A 27,630-nucleotide genomic window follows, 5' to 3' on the forward strand; every position below is an offset into this window, starting at 1 on the left:
TTGGGGAATCTGTATTGGGTCTGTAGCATAAGAGCACGTGGCCTGATCAGCTGGGGGAGTATGGCTGGGTGCAGTAGTTGAGAAATTGGAGCCTGTAGGTTGACACTGAAGCCAGAGGTCTGCTAGTATATATAGCCCTTTAATAGTGCCTGTCAGACTAACAGGCTGTTCTTACACTTTTTATGTGTCCAAGTAAATGGGGGGAATAAAACAGGATCTGCTCTCACAGTGAAACTAATTGTTGGTCGGAACAGAAATGAGTGCGTGTTTGTGGGTGGGTACAATAAAACACTCAATAGCCAGTCTTCCGATAGTAAAAGAACTGGGGTGGTATGTGATGGTTTGCCCATCTGGAATTTAGAAAAAAAATTGGTCAATAATCATCTTCCAAATTCACACACAAAAAAAGTATTCTGCAAAATATCTAGATTACCACTTAAAGGCCTGTTAAAAGGAGGCTAGAGGGTAACAGAGCGTATTATTTTCATGTTTGTTTTTTAGTCGTTTTTTTCTTTTCTTTTTTAGAACAGTGGTTCTCAACCTTTTTGACTCCATAGGCCCTCCATTGTTTACAATATTCAAAGGCCCCATGACTTTCCCATTTGTTTGGGATTTACTGGATAAAGATTAAGGATATGGATTTTTACTCTCAATTTCTACACAATAAAAAATGGTGAGCATGGCATAACTAGAAAAATGTATATTCATTACCTCATACATACAGTTTTTCAAATACCATGAGCATCCTCATTCTTTAAAAAAAAAATTAAAAGATAAAAAAAGCAATTGTTTAGGAGGTTAATTAAAATTAGAAATATCTTGATTTTTGCCTATTTTAATGCTTTTATTTTAAATAGTTTTGGTTGAGAATCACTGTATTATAAGATTATGAAAGCTCATTTTGTCCTCAGAGTAAAAAAAAAGAACATTTCTTACCGACGTTATCTCTTAATTGCAACTTTATGTCTCACAATCGCGACATAATTATTTTAATATAATTGCGACATTGAACAAACGAGTTCATAAATGTGACTTGTATTTTAAACTATTTCAATTATCTAGTTATATTTTTTACTCTGAGGTTAAGATGTTCTTCCATAGAAAACCATTTTAATAAAGTTAATAAACTTCTAAGGATCAAGATTTTAAAAGACACAAATGACATCACTCGAAGATTGTCTGTTGTTTCTTTTATATATAAAATCCGTGCAATACAGTGTTAGAGTTTATCACACATTAAGATAAACCATATTTTTTCTAGATATATCTATTTTCCACTACGTAATATTTATAACTAAGCACATAAATGCTGTCTGTGTGTAGTTTTTCACATTTTTTTATGAATTAAAAAAGACCCCCGATTACAGGAGATTGTGATTTGATGCCCATTTGCACTCAATTATGTAATGTCCTGTGTTGACCTCTTGTTGGCTGGGATCATGGATAAAGGTTAAAGGTTAGCAGAATGTCCACATATATAATCTCTCATTTAGAGAAGCAGACGGGTCAAAGGGAGTCAGGTGCAGCACAGTGAACGTTTGTTTTTGTTTTTTGTTAGGGTTTTTTTTTTTTTTTTTTTTTTTTTTTTTTTTTTTTTGGAGAGGAGCTTTGCCTTTGGGATACTGTCATGATCACATGACACAATGGAGGGAAAACACAAATGACACAGGGCATGCCCCAACATAGAGTGTAGCCCAATCAGAGCTCAAGGAAGACAAGTGTCCTCATACATATTCAAAAAAGCCCCGCCCACCCATTCTGCCCTCTCCGATACATATCTGTACTCTGGATTTTAAAGTCTTTTTTTTTTTCTTTTTCTTCAAATGTGTAATATACATTTGCATTTCAAAATGTAGTTTTTTCAGCCTCCCTCCAACTGCAGACCTGTCGATTTACAATTCAAATGGTCCTTTATTGTCCCCGCCCATTTGAAAAGCACAGTTTTGGATAGAAGTCATTCTCTGAATGTCATCACCATTTTCTCTATACAAATATATCATCTGTCCCTCTTCGACTAAATGAGGGAATGTTTTAATGCCCCAAAACAAAGATTTTCAATTCAACAAGTGCTACTTCTACTGCTAACAGTGATTTTAACAAAAATAATATGATGGTAGGTTTATATAAAAATCGTTTTCATTTGAACTCTTCAGTCCATCAATTATGGTGCTGATCTGTTTACTGAGCTGGAAGACAGATATACAGATATTACACACTAAATTGCATGTTATCAAAGGGTAGAAAATAAAACTTTCATTAAAATAAATAAAATGCTTCTCACAAAGTTAGTTGTAATAATAATAATCTCATTCTCACAATACACTCATGTTTCTGCAGTGCTCAGTATCACGTTTTTGAATCACAGTCAAAATCTCGTCTTTCTAGTTTAAAAACTAGAATCATTTATCAATGTTAAGAGCTAGCAGTTCAAACGGACTCATAATAACAACAACACTTCATCGTCTTGGAAATTCTACGTCTTTAAAATCAAGCAAAATAATAAACATCACAGTATCCCATGATTATAGTTTCATTAAGAATAAACAACATGTTATAAAACAGTACTGAAAAACAAAAACATGAATGTTGTTGTTATTATGAGATGTTTGTCATTCTTTTACTCTTTATTTTTTCATAAAGTGAAACATTTTTCAATACCGAGAGAGTTATCCTCTTTTATTTTAGTTGTTTTCCCAGTCTTTCCGTCTACGTTATCTCTCGCTTTTGCACATTATCAACTACTCCAACCCTCGATCTGTCTAGACTGGTGTAGTTTTCCTATTTAGTGTGTTGGAGTTACTCTCTCTGTCACCTTTCCCTAGCCTATCCAGCGTCCCCATCCCTCGTTCCCTCTCCACCGTAGAGGAGGAGAAAGGTGGAGGCTGGGAGGACGGGACGGAGTTGCCGAGCGGAGCATTGGAGTTGGAAGAATTCTGGACCGATGACGGATTGTGGGATTTGAGCGAGGGCAGCGTCCCACTCATCATCATGCCTCCTCCGCCCCCTCCGCTCTCTTTAGGGAAGCAGTTGTGCAGCTGGTATAGTGTGGCGCGGTCCACCGTGCCGTACAGCGGAGGGGCGCCCAGCCCTCCTAAACCACCCAGTTTGGGGTCTCGGGAGAGGGTGTAAAGGGAAATATCGCCCCCTGGCAGAGCGGAGCGGGAGTGGGGGTTGGGTAGAGTGGACACCGAGATGGGCCCCTGGGAGAGTAAAGCTGACGGGGCCATTCCGAAGTTCTTACCCCCCGGAGGACCACCCACGGGGGACGGGTCTCGAGAGCGCGAAGGGTCGGTGGATCGAGAGCTGGAACGCGATCTGCGGCGGAAGCGGTAGCTCGGGAGTCGTAGCATGGCGTGAGTGGTGCTCTTAAAGATATCGGTGCGAGAGCGACAGCGGAGCTCCTTGTTCTTCTCGATGTAGATGTTTACCGCCAACACACCCACCATCTCAGCCAGGATGAAGGACAGCCCACCAAAGTAGAAGGACCAGCCGTAGGAGTACTGCCATTTCTTATCCTCGTCCTTCTTTGGGGAAATGTCACCAAGAGCGGCAGAAATGTACACTATCACACCGATGATGTTACTCAGGCCTAAAGATCAAGGGTCAAAAACATGCCAACTGATCAAAATGTGTTGTTGCTTCAGGTGATTAGCAGCTTTTGTTTGCAGAATAACATTTGCAGTCTAATAGATTTCATCAGATACAGATCAGATACATTTTAAGGTAATATTGTGGATAATTCTGTACAGGCACAAGCAATTAAACACATTTTATAATGAATTCCGTGTTGTTTCCTATTGTCAGTATAAACTGGATACACATTGGGGTCCAAATGTCATAATGTCAATTTTTTTGACAATACAAATATATTATCAGTAAACAGATTTTTACTGAAAAGTTTACTAGACAATTAACATGTATTATACTATATTATAATTTGAACCATTTTTGTTTATGCATGACAGACGCTTTTATCCAAAGCGACTTAATTAAGTGCAGTTTAAGTCTGTTTGGATGAAAGTGTCTGTTGTAATGTAATATATGTATCTTATAATTATATGTGCATCTTGAATGCAATGTAAGCTAAACATTATATTATATTAAATGATATATATACTCTTTAAAGCATTATGAGATAGACATTATATTAAATTATGTATTATATAAATGTAATATATAATTGAATATAATGTCTAGCTTACTTTGTATTTAATTTTTATATATATATATGTATGACACATTTTTGTAGTTCTGGCAAATATTAGGTGTAATCTGACATTTACTCCAGCACCAATACATGTACACACACACACTGCACACACTTTACCTGCTGCTACAAACAGAATGCCAGCCCCCAGCACGATATTCCTTTTGCTCTTGTAGAAGCGACTGGCTGCGATACAGACCCCTCCCATTAGCAGCAGGATGGCACTAAGAATGGGAAAGATGTTGGAGGCCCGGACCACTCCTGCAGGGAAGGAGAGAATAGCAGAGGAGAGAGAGACAGATGGGAGGGTGAGAGACGGAGAGCATCATAAGCGTGAGACGTGATGAGTGCAGGCCAGTCAGTTCTGTTCAGGTCTTTAGCCCTGTGCATTTGTATTTCCACACATTTTTAGATATAAATATTAAGCTAAAATGAGGCACCTGGTTAATTAAATGATGCCGTTGTGCTCTCTGTGAAAAAGCCCCAGAGGAAAAAATGTTCCCCTGGCAGTTGGGCATCCCATCTGGGACCAGTTAAGCTGGGACAGAGCAAGGAAATGCCATCTAAATACCAACCAAAATGCCAACCTGTGTGTGTGTGTGTATATGTGCGTGCATTTATGCGCATGACATGCACACGTGCACACGGGGAGCTGTAGCACAGAAATGTCTTGGAGCATTTCAGGGGATATGAAGCATAGGATTGAATCTGCAGAATTATTGTTAATCTGCAATATGTCACTTTGAAAAAGCTCTTCTTACAGTATGTCACATCAAAGAAGAATAGGTATTTAAGATCATCGTCATCATTTTCCTTACCATATGCAAAATCATAATCATTTGTTACAATACAAAGGGGGAAGGGGGGTAAATAATGACCATTTTTTTATTTTGGGGTGAACTGTTCCTTTAACACTGCTGTTGCTGCATTCCATTCATGCTGCAGAACTGCTTTGTCATGATAAACTCTGTTGTTGTAATAAAGGGCAGCCTCTTACGCAGGACGTATTCTGCTCCATCATGATCAAAGTCAGCATCCTCTGGGAAGTGGTTGATCTGGGAGCACACGCCACGCTTCACCCCTACAAGCAAACACACGGGAACGTCAGAGGTAAGACATCCTGACGACAACCCTGAGCATATGTTAATCCTGAACTGAGAAAGAACCACATCACATACCTCCGTAAAAACCCCTCACACACAAACATCTTACTGACCACAAACTTTTGAACAGTAGTGTGTATTTAACACAAGAAGCGTCTCATGGAATATCAATTGTGATCATGGTCAAATGCAGGAATGTCAATTTTCTATTATTCTTTCATAATAAAACAGGCATTGATGTGAGCTCAGACAGACGGACAGATAGATATATATTGTAGATAGATAGAAAGAAAGAAAGAAAGAAAGACAGAATACCTTTTAACGGTCTAATTCGCAATCCAATCTCTTTAAATTAGATAAGGAACTAATTTTTGCATTGTAGCTGCTGATACAGATCTAATTCTCTTAAGTCATTATGTTCATTTGTTAAGAAGGGGAACAGAGGAACACACACACACACACACACATGCACCCTAGAAATCTAGCCCTGGAGTCAATCGGGGAGTGAATAGCTACCCGCTCCAGTGCTGGCGGCCTACGGCAGACAGACAGACTGACGCACTATGAGGACGTCGTGACTGGTGTTGATTGATGGAGTGGGAATGTGATGGATTGATGAGACACGAAGGGAGAAACAGGTGGACAGGTGTATGGGGGATTCTTTTCACAGCTGTTTTTGTCTTTTTATATTCCTCCTCTTATGGACATTAATCTGTAGAAAAGAGACGAGGGCACAAAAGGGAAAGGTGTCAGCGTAGGAGAATCTGGCATCACCATTTTGTTTCTTTGTTAAAGATACTGCAGCTTTCAGTAATGGCCTTTGTTTCTGCCATCAAGTGCACGTCACCAGACCTGCCAAGCTTGGGGAAATTATTTGAGTACCACAATAGTGTAAACCTCAGTTCACATGCTTTTGCACTACTTCGCTTTGCACAAGGTTATTTCCCCACTCACCACCATATTATTAATTTATTCAAAAAACACAACAATTATATCATGAGGGTAAACCCTATGGCCCGGTTTCACAGACAAGGCTTAGATTAAGCCAGGATTAAGCCTTAGTTCAATTAAGACATTTAAGTAGCTTTTATAAATGAGTCTTAGAAAAAAACAACATTACTGATGTACATCTTGAGACAAAACAATGGCACTGACATATTATAAGATATGTCAGTGCAAGTTGCTTTCAGTTAAAACAGCTCAAATATGCATTTTAGTCTACTAGGCTTAAGTCTACTTAGACTAGCCTTGTCTGTATAAATACAGGCACATATTTTTAAAGTTAAAAAAATCTCTGCGATTCTAACTGTTGTCAATCAATGTGACTATACAATATTAATTATTATTAAAATATTTTTTTTTTTTTTAAATTAAACTAATAGGCTACTGCAGAAATAATATTATTGTGCTGTAAAGTAATAAAAGAGTATTTCATAATAATTTTGCATTACAGAACAACAGTAAAATTACGATACAATTTTTTATGGCTCTCTTAATTTCCTTTCTTTCCAACTGATTCTTCAAGCTGCTGCTTCTTGCTTGACTTGAGAACTGCACATGCACAATTGAAAGGCATTACAATTTTTTTGTGTAGTTGTTACAAATCATACCAGTGTACTTTGAGGTCAAAATGTGTACCTGCTAACGCAAAAGGCATACAGGTTGGCAGGTCTGCATCACCCACAATGGAAGAGCCACATATTTAAAAAAGACAGCAGTGTGACGAGCCACTGAGCGACTTTTCCACGCTGAGTGCTTTATTGGCTTTTTTTCTGGTCGCTGCGAGTTGAGAAATGTACAACTTTGAATAAAACGCAGAGCTCATCAGTGTCCCTTTTTACACAGCCGTCCAATCGCAGTGGGGGAGGAGTGGTGAAAATACCACACCTACTTGTACTATGACTGAACAAGAATGGACAAGTTATTATTGCTTGTCTCTGAGTATTCATGTCTGTAGATGGCATCCCCGAACTACCATAGTACTAATATGAAAAATAATGAGAAATATAATAAGGAGAAATATTTTGTTCGCAAAGGACTTTTTTCAGCTGGCTAAAAATGCTTTGTTGGACACATGGCCTAAAGGCCAGCTAGGGTGTTAAAGGGATACTCCACCAAAAATGAAAATTCTCTCCTCATGCTGTTCCAGAAGTATACTTTCTATATTTTCTTCCATATAATGCAAGTAGGGACCTCTAAAATGTACTTAAAAAAAAAAAAAAAGTGAACTACAGTAATCCATACAACCCCAGTTGATGAATCAATATCGGCTGAAGCAAAACGATAGGTGTGTAAGGAAAACACTAATATTTTACACTTTTTACACCATAAAGTATGACTTTCAGCCAGCTGTCAAATGTGTGTTCGTGAGTTGACAAAAACATCAGCATGTTGTGAGACCTGTGTGAGAAGTGAAGGTCCTCTGTGCTTGAGCTTCAGAATATGCTTACGAAGTGCTGATGTTCATGTCAAGCGTGAACTCATGAACCTGTGTTAAACAGAAGCAATGGTTTGTAGTGTAAACATTGTAAATATTCAAATTTTCTCACACACGCACCTATCGTTTACGCTTCAGAAAACTGGGGCCGTACGGATTCCGGTCATGTTCACTTTGGTGTGAAGTGTCAACTTTGAGGGTTCCATCCACTTGCATTATATGGACTCACAGATATTATCATTATTATTCTTATTTTAATGTTTGTTTGTGTTTTTCTGAAGAAAAAAAGTCATATATATCTAGGATGGCGTGAGGGTGAGTAAATGATGAGAGAATGTTTGGGAAAGTATCCCTTTAAGACTAGCACCAAGCCAGTATGGAAATTCAAGCTAGTCCAAATTGGTCCAATAGGTAGTTCACCTGCTTACCATGACCTTGCTTTCTCTCTTGTAGAGCCAGCGATCTAAGCTATGTATCTAAGGACATAAAAGCAACTCATTAGCTTTGAGAGTAGCATTGGCCTCTCCTATATCGACTGCTGCAGCAGTAGGGGAGCCTAGATGAAGGGCAGGACGAGGCCCAGCATGTGTGCATGTCTAGAATTGAGTCGGGGTGATGTGACAATCAGCGCACCTATCATCATGAAGTCAGTAGTAATTGCTGTTTGGACTGATTTAGCTGCAACATTATTATGCAGATCCAAAAAAATCCGCTTTCCACTTGACCTGCTCTAAATTGTGTTTCTACTGAGCATCTATCTTGGCTCTAATCCCTCGGGAAAGCAAGGATGTCTTGACCTCTAAACTATGCCAAGAGTGCTGTAATACTGCAGTGACCAAAGGGGCAAAGAATGAAGGGAAAGCGAGGCTTTAATGAGATAGAGAGAGAAACAAAGAGAGACGGCCGAAAAAAGCAGGCCGCGTCGCTATGATGATTGGGAATCCAGGCTTATCTTTAATTGAATGCTTTGTTATCAGAGAGCTTAGCCATAAGGCTAAATTAGAAGAGCACAATGGCTGGCTGCAGGCGGAGCGGAGAGCGTATTACACGGGGATGAGTGAGAACATGAGGTGCTAGAACGACCCCTAAGACTACGACTGCTGTCCCTCTGTGTTGACCTCCCAATGCAATCTGCTCGGCCTTTTAATTAGGCCTTTACAGGCCTTTTTGGGTTGCGCTCCTAAATTCAAAACTCTTCAGCAGCAAACAGCTATATCAGGGTTCAGGATGTGTGTAGGTTTTATGATACCATGTGTGTTAATTACCCAGACAGCAACATAGTGTCAAACCTGGTACATGTGGATTCCACGCATACCAGATGTGGGCCGGATCTGGGCCGACACTATGTTGCTGTCTGGGTATCCTTAATTTAAATGCCCATTTAAATGAAGAATTTAACTACTTTTGAAATGGTTTCATCGTTTATACAGGCATGTTAGCTATTTTCAGAACAATTTGAAGGCACGTGTGATTGTAAAAATAGATTAATTATATGCATTGTGAAGCTTGTGAGATCCTATTAATTTGATGAATAATTAAAGTAAATAATAAAAATCTTATGTTTAGTATATTTTTGGAATTAAAAACATTGCCATGCCTGTAAAATGTTCCAAGACAGGGGAAATGACTATCCTCTTGCGAGGGACCCTCTTCCTAAAATATAAATATTGAAAATAGTGTGATATTATAAAGATAACATTTTATATTGTCACCGCAATTATTATAGATACGTATACACTACCGTTCAAAAGTTTGGGGTATGAATTTTTTGTTCAATTAATGCTTTTATTCAGCAAAGACACTAAAGCCTGGTTTCACAGATGTGGCTTACGTAGATCAAGCCAGGATTAGGCCTTAGTTAAAATTTCTTGTCATCTAATAATCCTGAATGTATCAGTTTCCACAAAAAATAGTAAGCAGCACAACTGATTTCAACATTGATGATAATAAGAAATGTTTCTTGAGCAGTAAATCAGCATATTAGAATGATTAGAAGGATCATGTGACACTGAAGACTGGAGTAATGATGCTGAAAATTCAGATTTGCATCACAGGAATAGATTACATTTGAAATTCTTTTCAAATAGAAAATGGCTATTTTAAATTGCAATATTTCAAATATGACTGTTTTTACTGTATTTTTGATCAAATAATAGCAACTTTGGTGAGCATAGGAGACTTCTTTCAAAAACTATTTCACAAATCTTACAGATCACAAACTTTTAAACAATTGTGTATACATACGCGTTTTTTATATAGACACGAAATATAGGCACAATTTGAAACATCAAATTCTGCATACGTTTTAAAAAAGCATTTATCATTAAAATATGATATTTAATAATTCATATTTAATCGATATATTAAGTTAACACTAACTATGACAGAAAATATTCATTTTCCTCATGGATACCAGTTTGAAAACCACTGATATAAGACATAGTCACATATTTTTTAATGTAGGTTACATATCTATTTTTGATTTCCCATCTGATGTACTTTTGTTTGTTTATCAAACTGTGGCCTAGTATTTTTTTTAGTATAAACACTGTATCATCATAGGACTACCCTAGTGGAGGCAAATATTAATAAATCATAACCCTCCTATTCTCCAAATAAGTGCACAGAAACACAGATGCCACCCCTACAATGTAACCAAGAGCCAAGATAGTGGCTGACCCTCCAGACAACAGATCCTCCACAGGCCAGAGTGCGTCAAGGCCCCGGGGTCCTTCTTGTCTTTATTATGGGGATCATCTTGTGAGTTGTTGGCGGTGCTGTTGCAGATGAGCGCCCGTGAGTACAGCCAATAATCTGTGCCGATAGCCACCGTCATCAGGCCAAAGGATGCGAAAGCACCCACGATGGTGAGAAGGATCTGAATGCCCTTCTCACACACCATGCCTACAGGAGAGAGAAAGAGAGAGAGAGATATGGAAACATCACTGATTGCCCATCTATCTCTCCTTCAATTTGTTTTCTTTTATAGTATAGATATAGAGAGAAGAGATGAGAAATGACTGACCTCCTTCTCTTTTTAGACTTGATTCGAATCATGCAACCTCAGCCTCAAGGCCATTCAATGCTTCAACCTGATTGGTCGAAATAGCTTACCTGATGGCGAGTTTCTGTCCTTCGACTCAATTTTGAAATCTTTCTTTTCCTCGTCAGATGAGAATGTGCTGTCCCCTCAATCCGGGCAGCATCCATCGACTGTCCTCGCACACTCCTTTTGTTCTTCCTGCACTCGTTTACTCCCCCGCTTCTCTTCTGACAGGTCGACCACAATGGAGAAGCTTGTGTTGGTCTCTGTGATCCCTTCGTATGTATGCAGTCTTACTTTGCGTCAGTTCTGGTCATTGCTGATATATAAAACAAAACCTAGAGATACAAAAGGAAGGAAAGAGAGAGATTGGATTCTGCCGCAATTTCTTTGCCGCAAAAAAAAAAGAAGAAACTGTTTGGTGGAACTTTGGCAAGGAATGATTCTAAAGAACTTGGGGAGAAAGGAGCAAAGGCAGGTCTACACTGTTACCATAGTAACGCTGAATTGCAAAAGCTTGAGCATGGAGAGATGGGAGGGGGGCAGTGCTTTCATCCCTTGGGACGAGATAAGGGAATAACTGACAAACATGCAATTCAGCAACATTACATGAATTGGATCATTGCAATGAATCTGTAGAGACTCCCTGACCAAGCAAGAGGGAGAAGCATTACCTCACAGTGCTGGATGCTTTATGTTAACCACACCTATATGAGACACAGACGCATGCGAATACGCACACACACACAAACACACACGCACACACACACGCGCACACACACACAATGAAAACCTATAAAACCAGAGGACAATCGTGCAGTACGCATAATTTAGCAAACATAATTTAGCAGACATAATGCAGGGCTGCCTTGGCTGTTAATAATTTATAATGCAATATGGCACAGCCATCAAAATGGGTTAAATCCTGTTCACATGGTGAGCCTCTGCAGTACAGATTTGTAGCGCTCATAGAAAAATCCCTTCCGAGTCAAACATGGATGGACAATCTGAGCCGATTTCTAATGTGTCAGTGGCACACAAAAAAAAAAAAAACATAAAGATGCGGTTTTGTATGTTGTAACCCAAACTATTCTAGCTAGAGACGTTTATCAAGTGTACGCTGTTAGATAAGATGACAGAGGCTGTTATAAAATAGCACAAAAAAACAAAATCTGTACAAATACACAATGCAAACCATTATATGACACATACAGTGTACTGATCTTCAAGATGCTGTTAAAGAGAATTATTAGGATAATAGTCCTAGTGGATAAAAGTACACTTTAGCATACTATTAAATAGAGTACTTATAATGGAAATAATATAGTTTAAAATAATATACTTAAGTGTAAACTAAATGTAATGTTTTGGACACTTAATTGCATGTAACTGCAAATAATGAAAATGTATTATACGGTAGTTTAAATTTATATTAAATAAAATTAGCTGAACTTTAGAGAACTTTTTTGATCCATTTTAAGTAGGACGTAAGTTCATCTTTATATGTCATATCATAATTACTCTTATTGTCTTTGAAATATGGTTTAAGTGTGCAGAATGTACTGACAAGCATTTTTGCTAAACTAATGTATACTTTAACGTAATTTGTATTGAAACTTGTATGTTTTCTGTTTATTCTATATTTCTTTTATATATAATATATTATAATTGATATTTTGTAATTACATATTTGTAATTAAGAATTTGCAATTTGGTACATTTAAAATATATTAACTTTAAATATAATATTGAATGACTGAAAATGACAATCGAGTACTTTACATGCTTTTAGTATGTTAGTCAACACATCAAAATAACGTACTGCTTTAAAACACGACAAACAAGCATTACACCATAATTAATGAATGTACTTTAAAGTAAAAATTTTTAATTGACATTATCACAAAGTGTACTTGTAATAAGAGTACATTTTCATGACATGATGACCAGTCTGGAACACGCAGGAGATAACAGGAATAATAATCATAGAAAAACAACCACGTATACCATTGACGTCTAACACCAAACAAAAAACTAAGGCTACGTTTACACATGGCCGGCTATTTTCATAAACGGACATTTCACCCTCTCCGTTTTCAAAAATAACATTGTGCACACCTGTCAGTTTTCAGAAAAGTGTTCGTTTACACAAACCTGTGTATATATGCCGTCAAGAGCATGCCAAACCTGTAGGTGGCAGTGTAACGAGAAGCTCAAGCCCACGTTAGCCAATCAGAATCCCGAAAATAGCAACAACAGCAACGAATCACTTCCTCTTTCTCTTTTGAACAAGGTCGCACTTTTGACGCAGGTGCAAGTTCTGTCGCATACTGTGACGTCGACTGCCTAAAACTCAGTTTTTCTCAGTTTACATGCAAACGTGCAAACAAAGTTTTCCAAATGGCTCCATTTTTCAAAATAACCATGTACGTGTAAACGGTGCCTAAGAGAACTGAAGGCTTAAATACTCAAGGGAGGCTAATCAACAGAAACTGAAACAGGTGCGTAACAATCAGTAACCAAGGAAACTAACTAGTGAATACATACAGGCAGAAAGGGCAAACCAAACTAAGGGTATACGTTTACACGACAACGATGTACTAAAAACTTATTTTTGTATACAGAAGACAACATTCCCCGTTCACATGGATCTGCGAAATCAATAAAAAATTCTGTAATATGCTGCCAGGCCAGTAGTTGGTGATGTGACTGAACACGTAATACACATGCGCATGACGTCACACTTTTTTGTAGTTTTGACGGAGACAATAACAGTATTGTTTTCAAAAACTTGTACTTGCACTCATTTTCAAAAGTGCAAGTTTCAGGCCCCCAAAACGCCATTGTCATGTAAATGAACTGGCAAAACGCATTAAAAGTTTTTAGTTGAAAATGGTGTCACTTAAACGGACCCTCAAACACAAACAAACTGAACATAAACCTGGCAATTACCTTCAAGTGCAGTTTAAAAATACACTACAACTGTTAATTTAATTCAATTAAGCACAATTCTTTTCACTACAGGGAAAGTTAGTCTAATATCTTAGAAAGGCTTTTTTGTTTTGACTTTGTTATACAGTGTGACCACAGGTAAGGGTAAAGTTATTAATCAAAAAATACCAATAAAAATGTCTAGATAAAAGCAGACGGAGAAGCTTAAAATCTCTAATCTAATCTCCTCTCACACTGTGAATACAGTTTATTTTGATCAATACAAGAATCTGGTAATAAAGCTATGAATAACGGAGACAGGAACAGTCTGTTTTCTCACTCTCAGTTGAGTCTCAGCAGGGAATAAACCATCATGTGACATTAACCTGTGTAAACTGGGTCTAAGTCTTCATCACTACAGCTCAAAGTCACATTCACAAATCACAAACGCCTCTTTTCTAGCGGTGTAATCACTGATTAATGGTGCTTTATCACATTGCCAGCATTGACGAAGCTTTAAAACTTCATAAATGTAGGTTGCCAAGCTACTAATAACAAAAATAGCCAACTGCATTGAGGCAATTTTTTATTATCACAAACAGAAACCAACAAATACTAATGCTAAATACTAATAACTAATATTTGTTAATTTCATGAAAAAAAAAGAGACTTCTGGGAACACTTTTTGCATTACAATAATATTTGATCAAAATACAGTGAAAAATAGTATTATTGTGAAACATTACTACAATTTGAAAGAACTGTTTTCTATATTAAAATATGTTAAAATGTCATTTATTTCTGTGATGGCAAAAGCTGAATTTTTAGCATCATTACTCCAGTCTTCAGTGTCTCATGATCCTTCAACAGTTGTGCTGCTTAATAATATTTTTGTGGAATTCTTTGATGTGAATAAGTTCAAAAGAACAGCATTTATTTGGAACATAAATAAATATTTTCTAACATTAAAGGGTTAATTCGCCCAAAAAAGCAAGAACTGACATCATTTACTCACCCTCATGTCGTTCCAAACTCGTAAGACTTTCGTTCATTTTTGGAACACAAATGAAGATATTTTTATTGAAATCTGAGAGATTTCTGTCCCTCTATTGACAACTACGCAACTACCACTTTGACGCTTCAAAAAGTTCATAGAGATCGTAAAACTTTTTGAAGCGTCAAACTGGTAGTTGTGTTGCTGTCAAAAGAGGGACAGTAAAATATTTTCATTTGTGTTTCTAAGATGAGTGAAAGTATTATGGTTTTGGAGCGACAAGAGGATGAGTAAATCATGACAGAATTTTCTTTTTTGTGTGAACTAACCCTTTAAATATCTTTACTGTCAATTTTGATCAATTTAATGCATAATTGCTTAATGCAATCATTAATTCTTCTTTAAAAAAAAAATCGTACAGACCCTAAACTTTTGAACAGTAGTGAACAATACAGCAGAAGTTCTCAACTGGTGCAGTCAAAACCCCAAAATGGGGTCTGTTCTCATTGCGTTGTAGACGGCAGGGAAAAACAATGCTAATGCAAAAAAAAAAAACATAGAATGCACCTATACAATAACAGTGTAGAATGTAGCAAAAATACAACATTAAATAAATAAGGCACTCAATCAAACTCTTCTCTACATGATTTCATATACAATGCTAAGGTACAATGCGTTTCATGCAAAGAATAATTGGCTGCGCATAGCATGAAACCATCAAATTTCAAGCTAAATCAACACAAAACAAATAAATAAACAATAATGTTGCATATTCTAATCTAGTCTATGCAGTTCATCATAATATAATTAAAAAGTTTCGCATTAAGGATATTTTGGATAAATCTGGGTCCGGAAAAAAACTAAATCAACTGGGAACCACTGCATTATAGCATTCACAACGTCATAGATGCATAACAAAATAGAATTATTTCCTCAAAAGAAGAATGATATTCCTCCCACAAAAACACTGCCCAAAACACCAAAAGTGTTACAGATTAATAATAGGCCTAGGCCATCATTTTTTGGTAGTTCACAAAAGGCCCAAAAGGCCAGTGCGATGTCCTGAGGCGTTTAACTCCACCTCTGCAAGAAACATTAACTGGGGCTGTATGAAATACACTCTTCTTCTATATGTCAAAGTAATAAGCCTGAGAGTCACTCAGAAGACAGTCAGCAGCTTTCAGTGTCTGTTTCAGTCTGATGCCTCTGCTATGTTTAAACTGAAGTAGGCAAAAAAGAGCATCAAAGTGAGAACCACACACACAACACCTCTTTATGAAGCAGATTGTCTCTGTGTTTCCAAAGTCTGCCACTTACTATCGCAGTAAATACAAACATTTGGCTTGGCAGACCACAAAAAAAAAAAAAAAAAAAAAAGATTTACATCTATTTATAATCACACAAGGACAAGGAAAAAAATAGCAGAGATCCTGTTCTCATGAGACGGTCACATAATCAGCGGTGCTTCCATTCATAACTTCCCAGTTATTGCAGTCATGCGAGATTTGATTTGCAAGGCTTGGGGGGAGGGGGAAAGAAGTGACACAAAATAACTCATTTCCACCATCATTACTTCCTCACCATACATTCGACATGTCAATGTGTATGTCAAGTAACCGATCAAAATTACAGACAATTAATACACCATTCAGACAAATCATGTCATGACTGTGAAAGGCGAAGCCGTAATTATGGGAAACGCGTCCAATTATTATGACTCGTGAATCAAAATAATTAGCACATAAGTCCCTGCTGCAATCATGACAAAGAGCGTCAATTATGACCTCTTTTGCATCGCTCGGAAGAGAGGGAGAACGAGCGTGAGACAGAAGCAGACAGAGAGAGAATGGACAGAGCAAAAGCAATATAATCATGGAGAGTGCGAATGACATCAAACAAAAGCAAGCGCACTGAAGTTTGAAACACCTTTGTGCAAGGAAACACTTGAATGATTCACTTTGAAAAGTGAATAGCATTATACATCAAATGAATGCAATGAAACACTACCTTCACCTTTCTGTTTGGATGAATGTAGCGCTACTGCAGCATCATCGTCACGCTGACGGCGTGAGACAGCACTGAGCTGAGAGATGACATCGTTAATGATAACACCTGATCCTCTCATTTCCACACACCCTTTATAACACCCCTCACATTCACACTACACTTCTTGACTGTGGCCATACCACACACACTCTTTCTGCCAGCCTCCCTTCCACTGTGCTCAAACTGTGGCCATTGTGTACGTCCAACTCACACTCTGAGTGCTATCCACACAAAATGAATGATGTGTGTGTAGCCTTATCACGTTTCTTCCGATTGAATTTTGAAACATCGTGTTCCTTAAGCTTGAACAGTAGAGCATAGCACTAGCAAGGTCATGAGTTTGATTCAGTGCATGAACTGATTAAATGCACAAAAGTTTGGCGTTGGTAAGAGTTGGAATGTTTTGAAAAAGGTTTTTTTTTTTTTTCACCAAGGCTGACTTTATTTGACCAAAAATACAGTAAAAACAGTAATATTGTGAAATATTATTACATTTTAAAATAACTGTTTTTTATTTAAATATATTTTAACATCTAATTTATTCCTGTGATGCAAAGCTGAATTTTCAGCATCATTACTCCAGTCTTCACACATGATCCTTCAGAAATCATTCTAATATGCTGATTTGCTGCACAATAAACATTTTTTTACTATTATCAATGTTGAAAACAGTTGTACTGCTTAATATTTTTTGTGAAAACTTCAAAAGCACAACATTTATTTAAAATAGAAATCTTTTATAACATTATACATGTATTTACTGTCACTATTGATACATTTAAAGGGATAGTTCACCCAAAAAATACAATTCTGTCATCATTGACATTTACTCACCCTCATGTTGTTCCAAACCTGTATGAGTTTCTTTAATCTGTTGAACACAAAAGAAGATATTTTGAAGAATGTCAGTAACCAGACAGTTGATGGACCCCATTGACTTCCATAGTAGGAAAAAAATACCATGGAAGTCAAAGGGTGCCGTCAACTGTCTGGTTACCAACATTCTTTAAAATATCTTCTTTTGTGTTCAACAGAAGAAAGAAACTCATACAGGTTTGGAACAACATGAGGGTGAGTAAACAGAAAAACATTACATTCTCAAAAATCTTACCACAAACTTTTGAACAGTTAAGTATTTTACCTTAAGTGCAATGCATGTCGTTGATATTAAAAGAGTCAGCCAAATGTGAAAGATTATTTGATTCTGCATTCTGACATTTTAATTGTATTTACTTAAGAATGGATATATAGCTATTTTATTTTTTCATTAGTAAAGGTAATTAAGTTTAGGCTCGTCTCGCACGCCCTAAACTAAATAGCATTAGGTCTAGTTCCCACTGCAGCTTATTCTGGCTGACCTGCCTACTGCCGCCTGCCTCCTTTTAACTATCTATGACAAACGACAGACAGTCATTTCCAGTGGACAATTACAGGAACTTTTGCAGTAAGACCTTATGCAAACTCGACCAGATGTGTTGTAAAGCCTATTCTAATCAAAACTAAGAGCGCAAGGTGAGAATTACTAAAATCTTAGCTTTAAACATTATATTTGTATTACTAGTAGATAATAATAAGGTAATAATTTATTACATAATTATTTACATTGATCAGCCCTACCTACTTTGCTTTTCTTTCAGATGTGTTGGCAATGATTTGTTTTGTATGTATTTTTATTTTTATAGATATATAAAGAGAGCATAAAAAATGTGAAGACTGGAACAGACCTGTTACATGTCTGGTCGACATGTAGAGTAACCAACCACAGTTTGCATTGTTTTTAAGTGCTGTTTAAGAGCATGTTTACATGAAATAGAATATACCACCACAACACACTGGAGCAAACATATTATGTGGCTGTCTCAACAAACAGAAATCACTGAGGAAAAAGCAGGAAATGTGTAGACTGATTCCACAATCATTTTGTCCCTCCAAATGCAGAGAGTACATTAATACAGACATAACTCAGAAAATAAAGCGAAATCTGAAGTTTTGCTTGTGGATATCTTGCCATTAAGTGACTCAAATCTTTGAATATCTTTTAAGTTTTAATAGCATCTGAGGCTGAGAGATGGGAAATTTGATTATTTTCCTTGAACTGGTTATTTCGGACAGTTCGTTTCAATGAACCGGTTCCAAAAAACCCAATTCACTAGTTTGTTTACGTAATCGCACGATAACGTCACAAATACATAATTCTATCATTAAAGCACCCAATAATTATGTGCAACACGGATATTTTACATGTCTAAAGCATAAAAAGTAAATAAACTAGTCTTACTCAACTCGCCTTTTTACATAAACCATTAGAAACCTATAAAACCTCATTCATTTCGACCCCTCACTCAAGTCAACTACTTAGTTCGTGCATGCTCGTATCAGCAGCTCATTGGTCATTTCCAGCTCTAGTCGTCTCTGATGTCAGTTAAAAGAGACACGATCGATTTATATGATGAACAGATTGAATTTAGGCTTTTATTCACATATAAACATTCATCAACTCACACATCAGTTATGATAAACGGAAGCTCAAGCATGTTCACTTGACCTGTGAGAACCAATGAGGTTCATTCTCATGTGTTATGCAGTTTGAGCTTCCGTAAGAACCAATGAGATTCATTCTCGTGTGTTACGCAGCGCGTTTGAGTTTGTTCTCACGCGTCAATCAAGTTCGGCTGAGCTTCTGTTTATGTTCGCTGATCAATGTTAATATGTGAATAAAAGACTAAATTAAATCTGTTCATCATAATAAAGCGATCGTGTCTCTTCAGAAAATGGACTAAAGCACCCGATTCATATGTATTAGTTTTACGATCTCTTTATGAACGCTTTGAAGCATCAAAGTGGTAATTGCGTAGATGTCAATGGAGGGACAGACAGCTCTCAGATTTCATCAAGAAGATTTCCATTTGTATTCCTAAGATTAAAGAAAGTCTTAAGGATTTGGAACAACTTGAGGGTGAGTAAATAATGGCAGAATCTTCATTTTTGGGTGAATTAACCCTTTAACCTGCAATTGAAATCAAAATTATTACATTAATTGGTAATCGGAATTATAACCCCCATTGCAAATCAGGTTTATTGGCAAAATTAACAGACTTTCAGCTGTTTGCAATGAACAAGTCAAACAAAAGTAATTGAAATAGCTCAAACCAACTAATTTTTCAAGTGGTTTCCCCAAATTCAACTGAAAATGCAACTTTTAATGACTTCTGCAGTCTCAAAATTATTCAACCCCTTCATGTCAAGCATCTTTACTTCTTAGTAGAACACTCTTTTGCTGTTACGACCTGCTGCAAACGAGATGTATAACCAGACACCAGCTTCTGGCAGCGTTTCTGAGGAATCTTAGCCCATTCCTCATGAGCTATGGCCTCCAGTTCAGTAATATTCTTGGGTTTGCGTGCTGCAACCACCTTCTTCAAATCCCACCAGAGATTTTCTATGGGGTTCAAGTCAGTTGACTGTGATGCCACCGTAGAATCTTCCAGGACTTTTTCTGCAACCAAGCCTTGGTGGAATTTGAGGTATGCTTGGGATCATTGCCCTGTTGGAAGGTCCAAATGACAGCCAAGCTTCAGCTTCATCACTGATGGCATGAAGTTTTCTCCTAGGATTTCCTGATACTTTAATGAATCCATTTTGCCTTCCACACGCTGCAGGTTTCCAGTGCCAGAGGATACAAAGCAGCCCCAGAGCATGCAGTACCGAGCCACCACCATGCTTAACTGTAGTTGTTCTTTTCATGTTAACTGAGTGTTCTTTTCAGCATATGCTTCATTCTTCTTCCTCCAGACATACCGCTGATCCATAGGACCAAAAAGTTCCAGTTTTGTTTCATCACTCCTCAGAACAGAATCCCAAAACTTCTGTGGCTTATTTATATGATTTTTGGGTCAGTAGGTGTGTACATCTCTGAGTTCCGACATGCGTTTAGTACGTGCCTTACTGTGCAAGCTGAAACCTCAGTGCCTGTTGCCACAAAAGTCTTGCTGCAGGTTTTTTGCAGTCACTCAAGGTTTTTTCTGAACCTGCCTTCTCAGAAATCTGGTTGCAGCCGTTGATAGCTTCCTTTTTCTGCCCCGTCCAGGTAGTGTAACCACTGTTCCTTTAACTTTGAGCTAGCGAACTATGCTTCCAACGGTGTCTGTAGGAACATTTAGTTCCTTCGCTATCTTTTCACGAGTTCACACGTACAAGAAATCAGATATAGTAATTTATGCATATTTGGCATGCTGTCTGGGGGAGGGCTCCGAGCTTGGAATTTGGCCCAAACCCAGAGTACTCACCCCTTTTGACTGGGATAGAAAGCCAGCAAGAGTGAGGTAATGGGGTGGTGGAGGGATGCTGTGAAACTGTCATGGGACAGAAGTGAGGGAAGGCTATATTTATACCGGCTTCCTCTTGTGCTGATTGGTTGATTACCTGAACAAGATCCTCCCGACCTTTGTAACATAAAACTTCATTTTGTATCCCGTTCCATATTTGTGAAGGGCGATGAAATCTTCTCTTAACTTTTAGGACCATTCTTTTGACTTAGCCATATTTCTAACATGCAGCCAAACGTGACACTCAACAAACCTAGCCAGTTCAGATATTTCATGTGTTCTAGCTCAAGCAAACCTGGTGCAACTAATGAAGCCCTTGCTTAAGACCACACCTGTTTTGCAGATTTGTGCTGTTGTGAGGGATTCTATTCGGGGGTTGAATAATTTCTGTAAATTTTGCCAATAAACCTTACTTACAACTTACAACTGTATCTCTCGGGCATTGGTGATTCATCAGCGCTTCTCTCACACTGTGTCTTTGATAATTCAAATGTAATGAATGTCACACACGTGAACTGTGCACGCACACATAGAGACATTGAAAGATTCAGACATGACATGAAATGAGGTGTTCATTTCAGATCATGTTTCCTCTCAAAGACTGAACTCTTTGCTAAATCTTTAACTAATTAGTTATTTAGCTGACACATTTATTCAAAGTGACTTACAGTATAGTTTTTGTTAAATGGATCGTCTCCCCCAAGCAACTTTAGTTAAAGTGGCTTGCTCAAGAGCACAATAGTGATGGATAGTTAATGGATCGCCTGTTTCTCTTACCTGCCAAGCTCGAGCTGACCATGACCAATATTATGAATGTGTAACTCTGTAAAAAGACAAGAGCTGTGATGGGCCAGCAGGCAGTATATTTATACACATGCAATTTGCATAATATCAATATCCATAGACATGTAAGGCTTTCAGGAAGAGGTCACCTTAAAGATTCAAATTCAACAGTCAGAACACAGCACAAAGTACAAGATCACTTATAGTTTAATAATGCATCCATTTAAGCCCCACAAGAACAGTAAACAGCCAATCCATGCACTGATCTACCGTTATTTATTAAATTAATCACATTATCAAACTTGAAAAAATTATTCAGTTGATCCAATAGATTCATTCAAAAATACATCTACACTATTCCAAAACTGGCTCCACAAACCAGCATAAATGTGACCACATATACTAATGTTCAAAAGTTTAGAGCTATAGCAATTAATCTTCAGCGAGGATGCATTAAAATTGATCAAAAGTGACGGTAACACTTTTCAATGTTTCAAAAGATTGCTACAAAAGATTTCAAATAGATGAACTTTTTATTTATCAAAGAATCATAGTTTCCACAAAAATATTAAGCAGCAACATAAAAAATAAAATTAAAAAAACGTTTCTTGAGCAGCAAATCAGTATTTTAGAATGATTTCTGAAGGATCATGTGACACAGAAAACTGGAGTAATGATGCTGAAAATTCAACTTTGCCATCACAGGAATAAATTACATTTTAAAATGTACTAAAATAGAAAACAATTATTGAAAATTGCAATAACTATTGCTAAAAAAAGTTTTACTGTAATATTGATCAAATAAATGCAGCATTGGTGAGAACTTCTTTCAAAAACATAAAAAGATCTTACCAAACCCAAACATTTGAGTGTATATGTATTTAATATCACTACATGTGCTTAAAACTGAATGTCACCAAAAAGTTGCTGTTATTAAATATGAGTGAACTTAAAACCAAACTAAACAGTTTGATTAATTAAATTCACATCTCCTCGTATTCAGACAACACAACCAAGCACATCTAGCTTTAATTCCTAACCATAGAATATATCTCCCCTGCACTCACATCATTTTAAGGGCATCTGATTTGAATTGTACAGTAGCAGGCAGTACAGTACTACTCAGGTATATTCCTTCTAATACATTAATAATTATGTGTTTCTTTTATTTCAGTAAATTTCTTTTCAGATAAACCTGCCAGGGGGCAGTTGCTCAATGAACGATGAACAAATAGTTCCAGTTATGCAGCAGTATCTGTAAAGGAAGCTCGAAGGAAAAGAGAGCGAGTGAGTTTTTTTCATTTAGTTTGCTTAACCTGGATGTCCGTATCTCCTCCCACAAGCAATTAACAGTCTCTAAACAAGTTGTTTGTACCTTGTTTCTTAATTCCTTTTGAGATCCAGACAAAGAATGTATGAACCGACTGAATGAATCATTTTCTCTTGCTTACAGCTTGCTATAGGTTCTGTTTGATGACTATGCATGAAGGAAACAAATGATCACAGTCTCTTGCACTCTGACGCGTCTGTATTTAAGGTATTTAAGGATTCTCATTCCATGAAAGTTTCAGTCCCAGTTGGGACCGACGAAAGGGAGAGTTAATTATCACAGCTCTAAGGACAATCCAAAAGCCTCAATGGGTGTGTATGAGGCAATGAGAGTGTGTCTGTTCAGTTTGATTCCACACTAAATTAGAATCTGACAATTCTGAGATGATATATATATCCCGTTCAAATTAAGTCTGCATTTATTTGATAAAAAGCACAGTATTATTACAATTTTAAACAACTGTTTTCTATATTAATACATTTTAAATGTAATTTATTCCTGTGAACGTAAAGCTGGATTTTCAGCATCATTACTCCAGTCTTTAGTGTCACATGATCCTTCAGAAATCATTCTAATATGCTGATTTGCTGCTCAAGAAACATTTCTTATTATTATCGATGTGCTGCTTAAAAAGGTTGTGAAAAACAGGAGGATGACTTTGATTAATACAAAGTAAGCATTTATTTGACTTTTTTTTTTTTTTGGAACAATGTTCAAATGTCTTTACTGTCATTTTTGATCAATTTAATATATATTAATATAATATTAATTATATTATATTATTTGATCACATGACAATGATTTTGCTCTGCTAGATTCAATTGATTGCATGCTGATGGCAGATTTCTGTAGGATTTCAATCTAAAATGCTTCAAGAACTCTCAAAAATGTTTCTTTCATCAATCCACACTTACAAATAATCCGATCGAGTAAAGAGTATGTGTTTTTGGCGTGCTGTCCGAAAACAGGGCTTTGAGCTCAGTATTTTGGCCTGAATCCAGAGTGCTCCCCCTGTATTCCTGGCTGTGGTAGGAACCAGCCAAGAGGGATGCTGAAAACTGTCGAGGACTGTGTATATTTGGCCTCCTCTCATGCTGATTGGATAGACGTGTTAATTGCTGATTGGAATGACGTGTTGATTGGATAGATCATTTGAACGTGTTCCTCCCGAACTTTCTTAATGAAACATCATTTATTAAATATCACTATTGGCATCAACTGCTTGAAAAAGACATCAGTCATCTCTGCCAAAAATGGTTTAAAATTAGTACTATTGCATCATTGCACTAGGGTAAAAGTAAGCACACCGCAAACAGATGTTGCCTGGCTCATCTGATGTCACTGTCTGTTAAAAAGCTAGACTAATACAACCATGAACAGGACCTTAACTGCACTGACCATAAACAGTCAATATATGAACAATAGCTAACTTCTAAATCTGTTTTAACAGTGTAAACCTCATCACCGATGTAGTTTGTGAGAAAAACTCTTTTGCCGGTGTTGTTGCGAGGATATAGCTTTGCTATAGACAGCATTGATCGAGGGTATGAAGGGTCAGTTCACTCCACTTTGTTTTTCTGCTGCAGTATGGCTGTTTTAAAAGCTGTATTGGTCTAGTGGGAAAGAACAAGTGTGCCTGGGAAAGTGTCACGACTAACACAATGTGCACTTCACGGGATGGCATAGAAAAGAGAAGCCAATTGCTAAAACACATGTCTCGATCATATTTCACCATTTATCAGTTACAAAACCATGCAGAGACTTCCTTGCAAATATAAAACCTGTCATTTACAGCTGCAGGACTCCTTATTTTTACAGTTCACTTCTTTAAATTATACGGAGAATAAAGGAGATAATCTCAGTCAGGGGTCCACTCTTTAAAAATAGCAGAAAGGCCGTCCGCTGGGGTTTCTTTTCCTTTGTTGTATTCTGAAATGCTCTCAGTTCCTGTATAGATTGTGGGAAAATGGTGTTGGTACAGCAATGCTGACACAGGACTCTTCAGAGTATTACATAATTATGATCCCAGGAGACGCAATCTGCTTAAACAGAATCCTCCAACGGAGAGCGATACAACCTGAGCCCTTACCAGGTGCTTTCTTTCATTAAAACATTTCTGTGTGGTCATAGGCCACATAAAAACGGTGGAGGAACATCTTAGGCTTCCTGTGAGCACACAACTATGATGATTAAGGTTTCTGTGCCAAAGCCAGACACTGCCATCACTAGCTTGTGCTGTGTGATTTTTAACTGCTATCTGATTCAGTGTATCGTACAATATGACACTGAATGGGAGACATATTACTACTTGTAAACTGGGCAGGTGAAATCAAAGTGCAGATATTAAGCAATATTGCCACACATTCATAGTGAGAGTTGACAGGAATCCACCGTAAGTCTTTTTAGTAACATTTACAGTAAAAACAAGCAGCTCTAGTTGCCAGAATGTTGCTGTAAAAATACACAGACACTGTTAAAGGCATTATGGGATGGCATTTTTAGTGACAGTATACTTTAAACTTTGTAATTAAGTGAAGTTCTGCTACTGTATGTATGCATATAATAAATGTATATGTTAATGCACCGACCTGTTTCAGCTATTAATAGCTGCTTTTTACAGTGCAATGTAACAGAGGGACAGTGATGTCTTAAAGTTCACGAAAACTGTCAAATACAACCGTAAAACATAAACTAATACATTTAAACATAAATCACCTGATAACAAAAAAAAGAAACTTTACTGAAAATGTATTTTTCCTTCAATTTGGTTAACAACATTTGCCAGTAGAATTAGCCTATGTATAAAATGGCCACTTAAAACTTACATTTAACCAGTTAACAGGATTGTACTGCATTTTAACATCCAGAAGCCTTTATGTAGGCCTCTATCATCTATCAGTGTGACCAGTGCATCTTTTTTCCTTTGAAAATTGCCTGATGCTGAAATAGAGGCCTCTTGACAGCAAAAGCCATGTTCCTAAGGTCACATGATGTGATTGAAACGCATGGATCAAACATGCACGAGCAGGGCTGTGAAAAGGTCCAGCTCGTGATCAGTGAGATCAGATAAATGGTCAGGGTGAAGTGTGGGAGTTGACAGGGGGAGGCTGGGCGCTGATGCGAGCCGCAGTGCATTCATTAGAGGAGCCCGACACCGAAAATGGACGCCTTTCTCTATAAAAAGCCCTTCATTCTCGCTTCAAAAAGCTAAAAGGACAGGATGTGTCCAATGGGCCACGACAGACTTGTTCTAGAAGTATATCAGTGATATCAGTGTGCTTGTTTCATCGAGCTCCAGATAAGAGGAGTTTATGCTGCACATGCATAATGAATGCGAGGATGCGCTTGCAGATCCACTGTGAAGACGATTTCATCATTTATCACATTTTCCCCCGTTCGGTTTGATTTAACACACATTTGCAGATACAACCAAACGCAGGCGAAAAGCTTTGAGAAAATCGACAGCTGAGCTTTGCAAGCTTGCATTTTGGCATCGATTGACCGCTCTTTACATTCCACATGGACACACACATGCAAACGGAAACATCCAAACAGCCCCCAAAAATCACGAGCACACACGCAGACTACAGAAAATCTGAGATTATTGCTTACCAGTTTAGTTTGTCTCCGTTTTGAAGACCGTCGCGCTCCCAAAGAGGAAGACGAGGACAGATAATTGCATATCAAGAGAAATGGACTGTAAACGAGTTAGCAAGCAAAGAAAAGAATGGCGGGGTTTGCTCGTCTCGGGGACTGACGCTTTTAAAATGTCGTCAAGTAATAATAATAATAAAAAACAAGTTACAAATGTGAATCTCTCTCAAGACAGATAGTATATAGGAGAGATATTCAACGCGCACACGTTCCCACGTCACTCGAACACGGATTTGTCTAGAGCGCGTGTAGCCAATGCGTGTGCGCGACTGCGTCTCCCCCGCCCGCGCCGCAACCCTTCACTCGCTCTATCCGTCCCTTTCCTTACCCCCTGAGTGTGTGTGTGTGTGTGTGTGTGTGTGTGTGTGAGAGAGAGAGAGAGAGAGAGAGAGGGAGAGAGAGAGAGAGAGAGAGAGAGAGAGAGAGAGAGAGAGAGAGAGAGAGTCGTAAGCAACTTGTCGCATACCAAATCCTGGCAGACCAGACGAAATATTCGCGCCATTGTGCTTTTGAAATTGAAGCCTTTTCCCCGACCTCATATAAACACCATCTCCTGGGACAGATGATTCACAATGTGGGCACTCAAGCCAATGTGTGAGTGTGGTCCTGGTTTTCGTTATGGGGACCTAATGTCCCCAAGTATAGTAATACCAGAAAATGTTGACCTTGGGGACATTTTTTGGTCCCCATGAGGAAAACAGCTTATAAATCATATGAAATAAAAATATCAAAAATAGGCTAGCTAAATCTTTTCTGTGATGGTTTAGGGGTAGGGTT

At 37.6% G+C, this 27,630-nt stretch overlaps 1 protein-coding gene across 3 annotated transcripts; it reads right to left on the reverse strand.

Annotated features, from left to right (window-relative positions):
• Positions 1–1,181: 1,181 nt before the first annotated feature.
• Positions 1,182–27,165, reverse strand: cacng8b (calcium channel, voltage-dependent, gamma subunit 8b). 3 transcript variants are annotated; one of them, XM_079895458.1, is made up of 6 exons: positions 26,812–27,165; positions 10,862–11,128; positions 10,427–10,651; positions 5,205–5,288; positions 4,328–4,468; positions 1,182–3,589 (listed from the first exon to the last, which is right to left on the reverse strand). In XM_079895458.1, exons 3-6 carry the CDS (start codon positions 10,647–10,649, stop codon positions 2,760–2,762), a joined length of 1,278 nt encoding a protein of 425 aa, XP_079751584.1. In that variant the 5' UTR covers positions 10,650–10,651; positions 10,862–11,128; positions 26,812–27,165; the 3' UTR covers positions 1,182–2,759. The 3 variants fall into 3 exon arrangements, with proteins under 3 accessions (XP_079751584.1, XP_079751585.1, XP_079751586.1); XM_079895459.1 differs by lacking the exon at positions 26,812–27,165 and adding an exon at positions 16,729–17,034; XM_079895460.1 differs by lacking the exon at positions 26,812–27,165 and adding an exon at positions 16,723–17,034.
• Between the last annotated feature and the right edge of the window lie 465 nt (positions 27,166–27,630).

This window comes from Squalius cephalus, assembly GCF_949319135.1.
Source record: "Squalius cephalus genome assembly, chromosome: 15".
NCBI lineage: Eukaryota > Metazoa > Chordata > Actinopteri > Cypriniformes > Leuciscidae > Squalius > Squalius cephalus.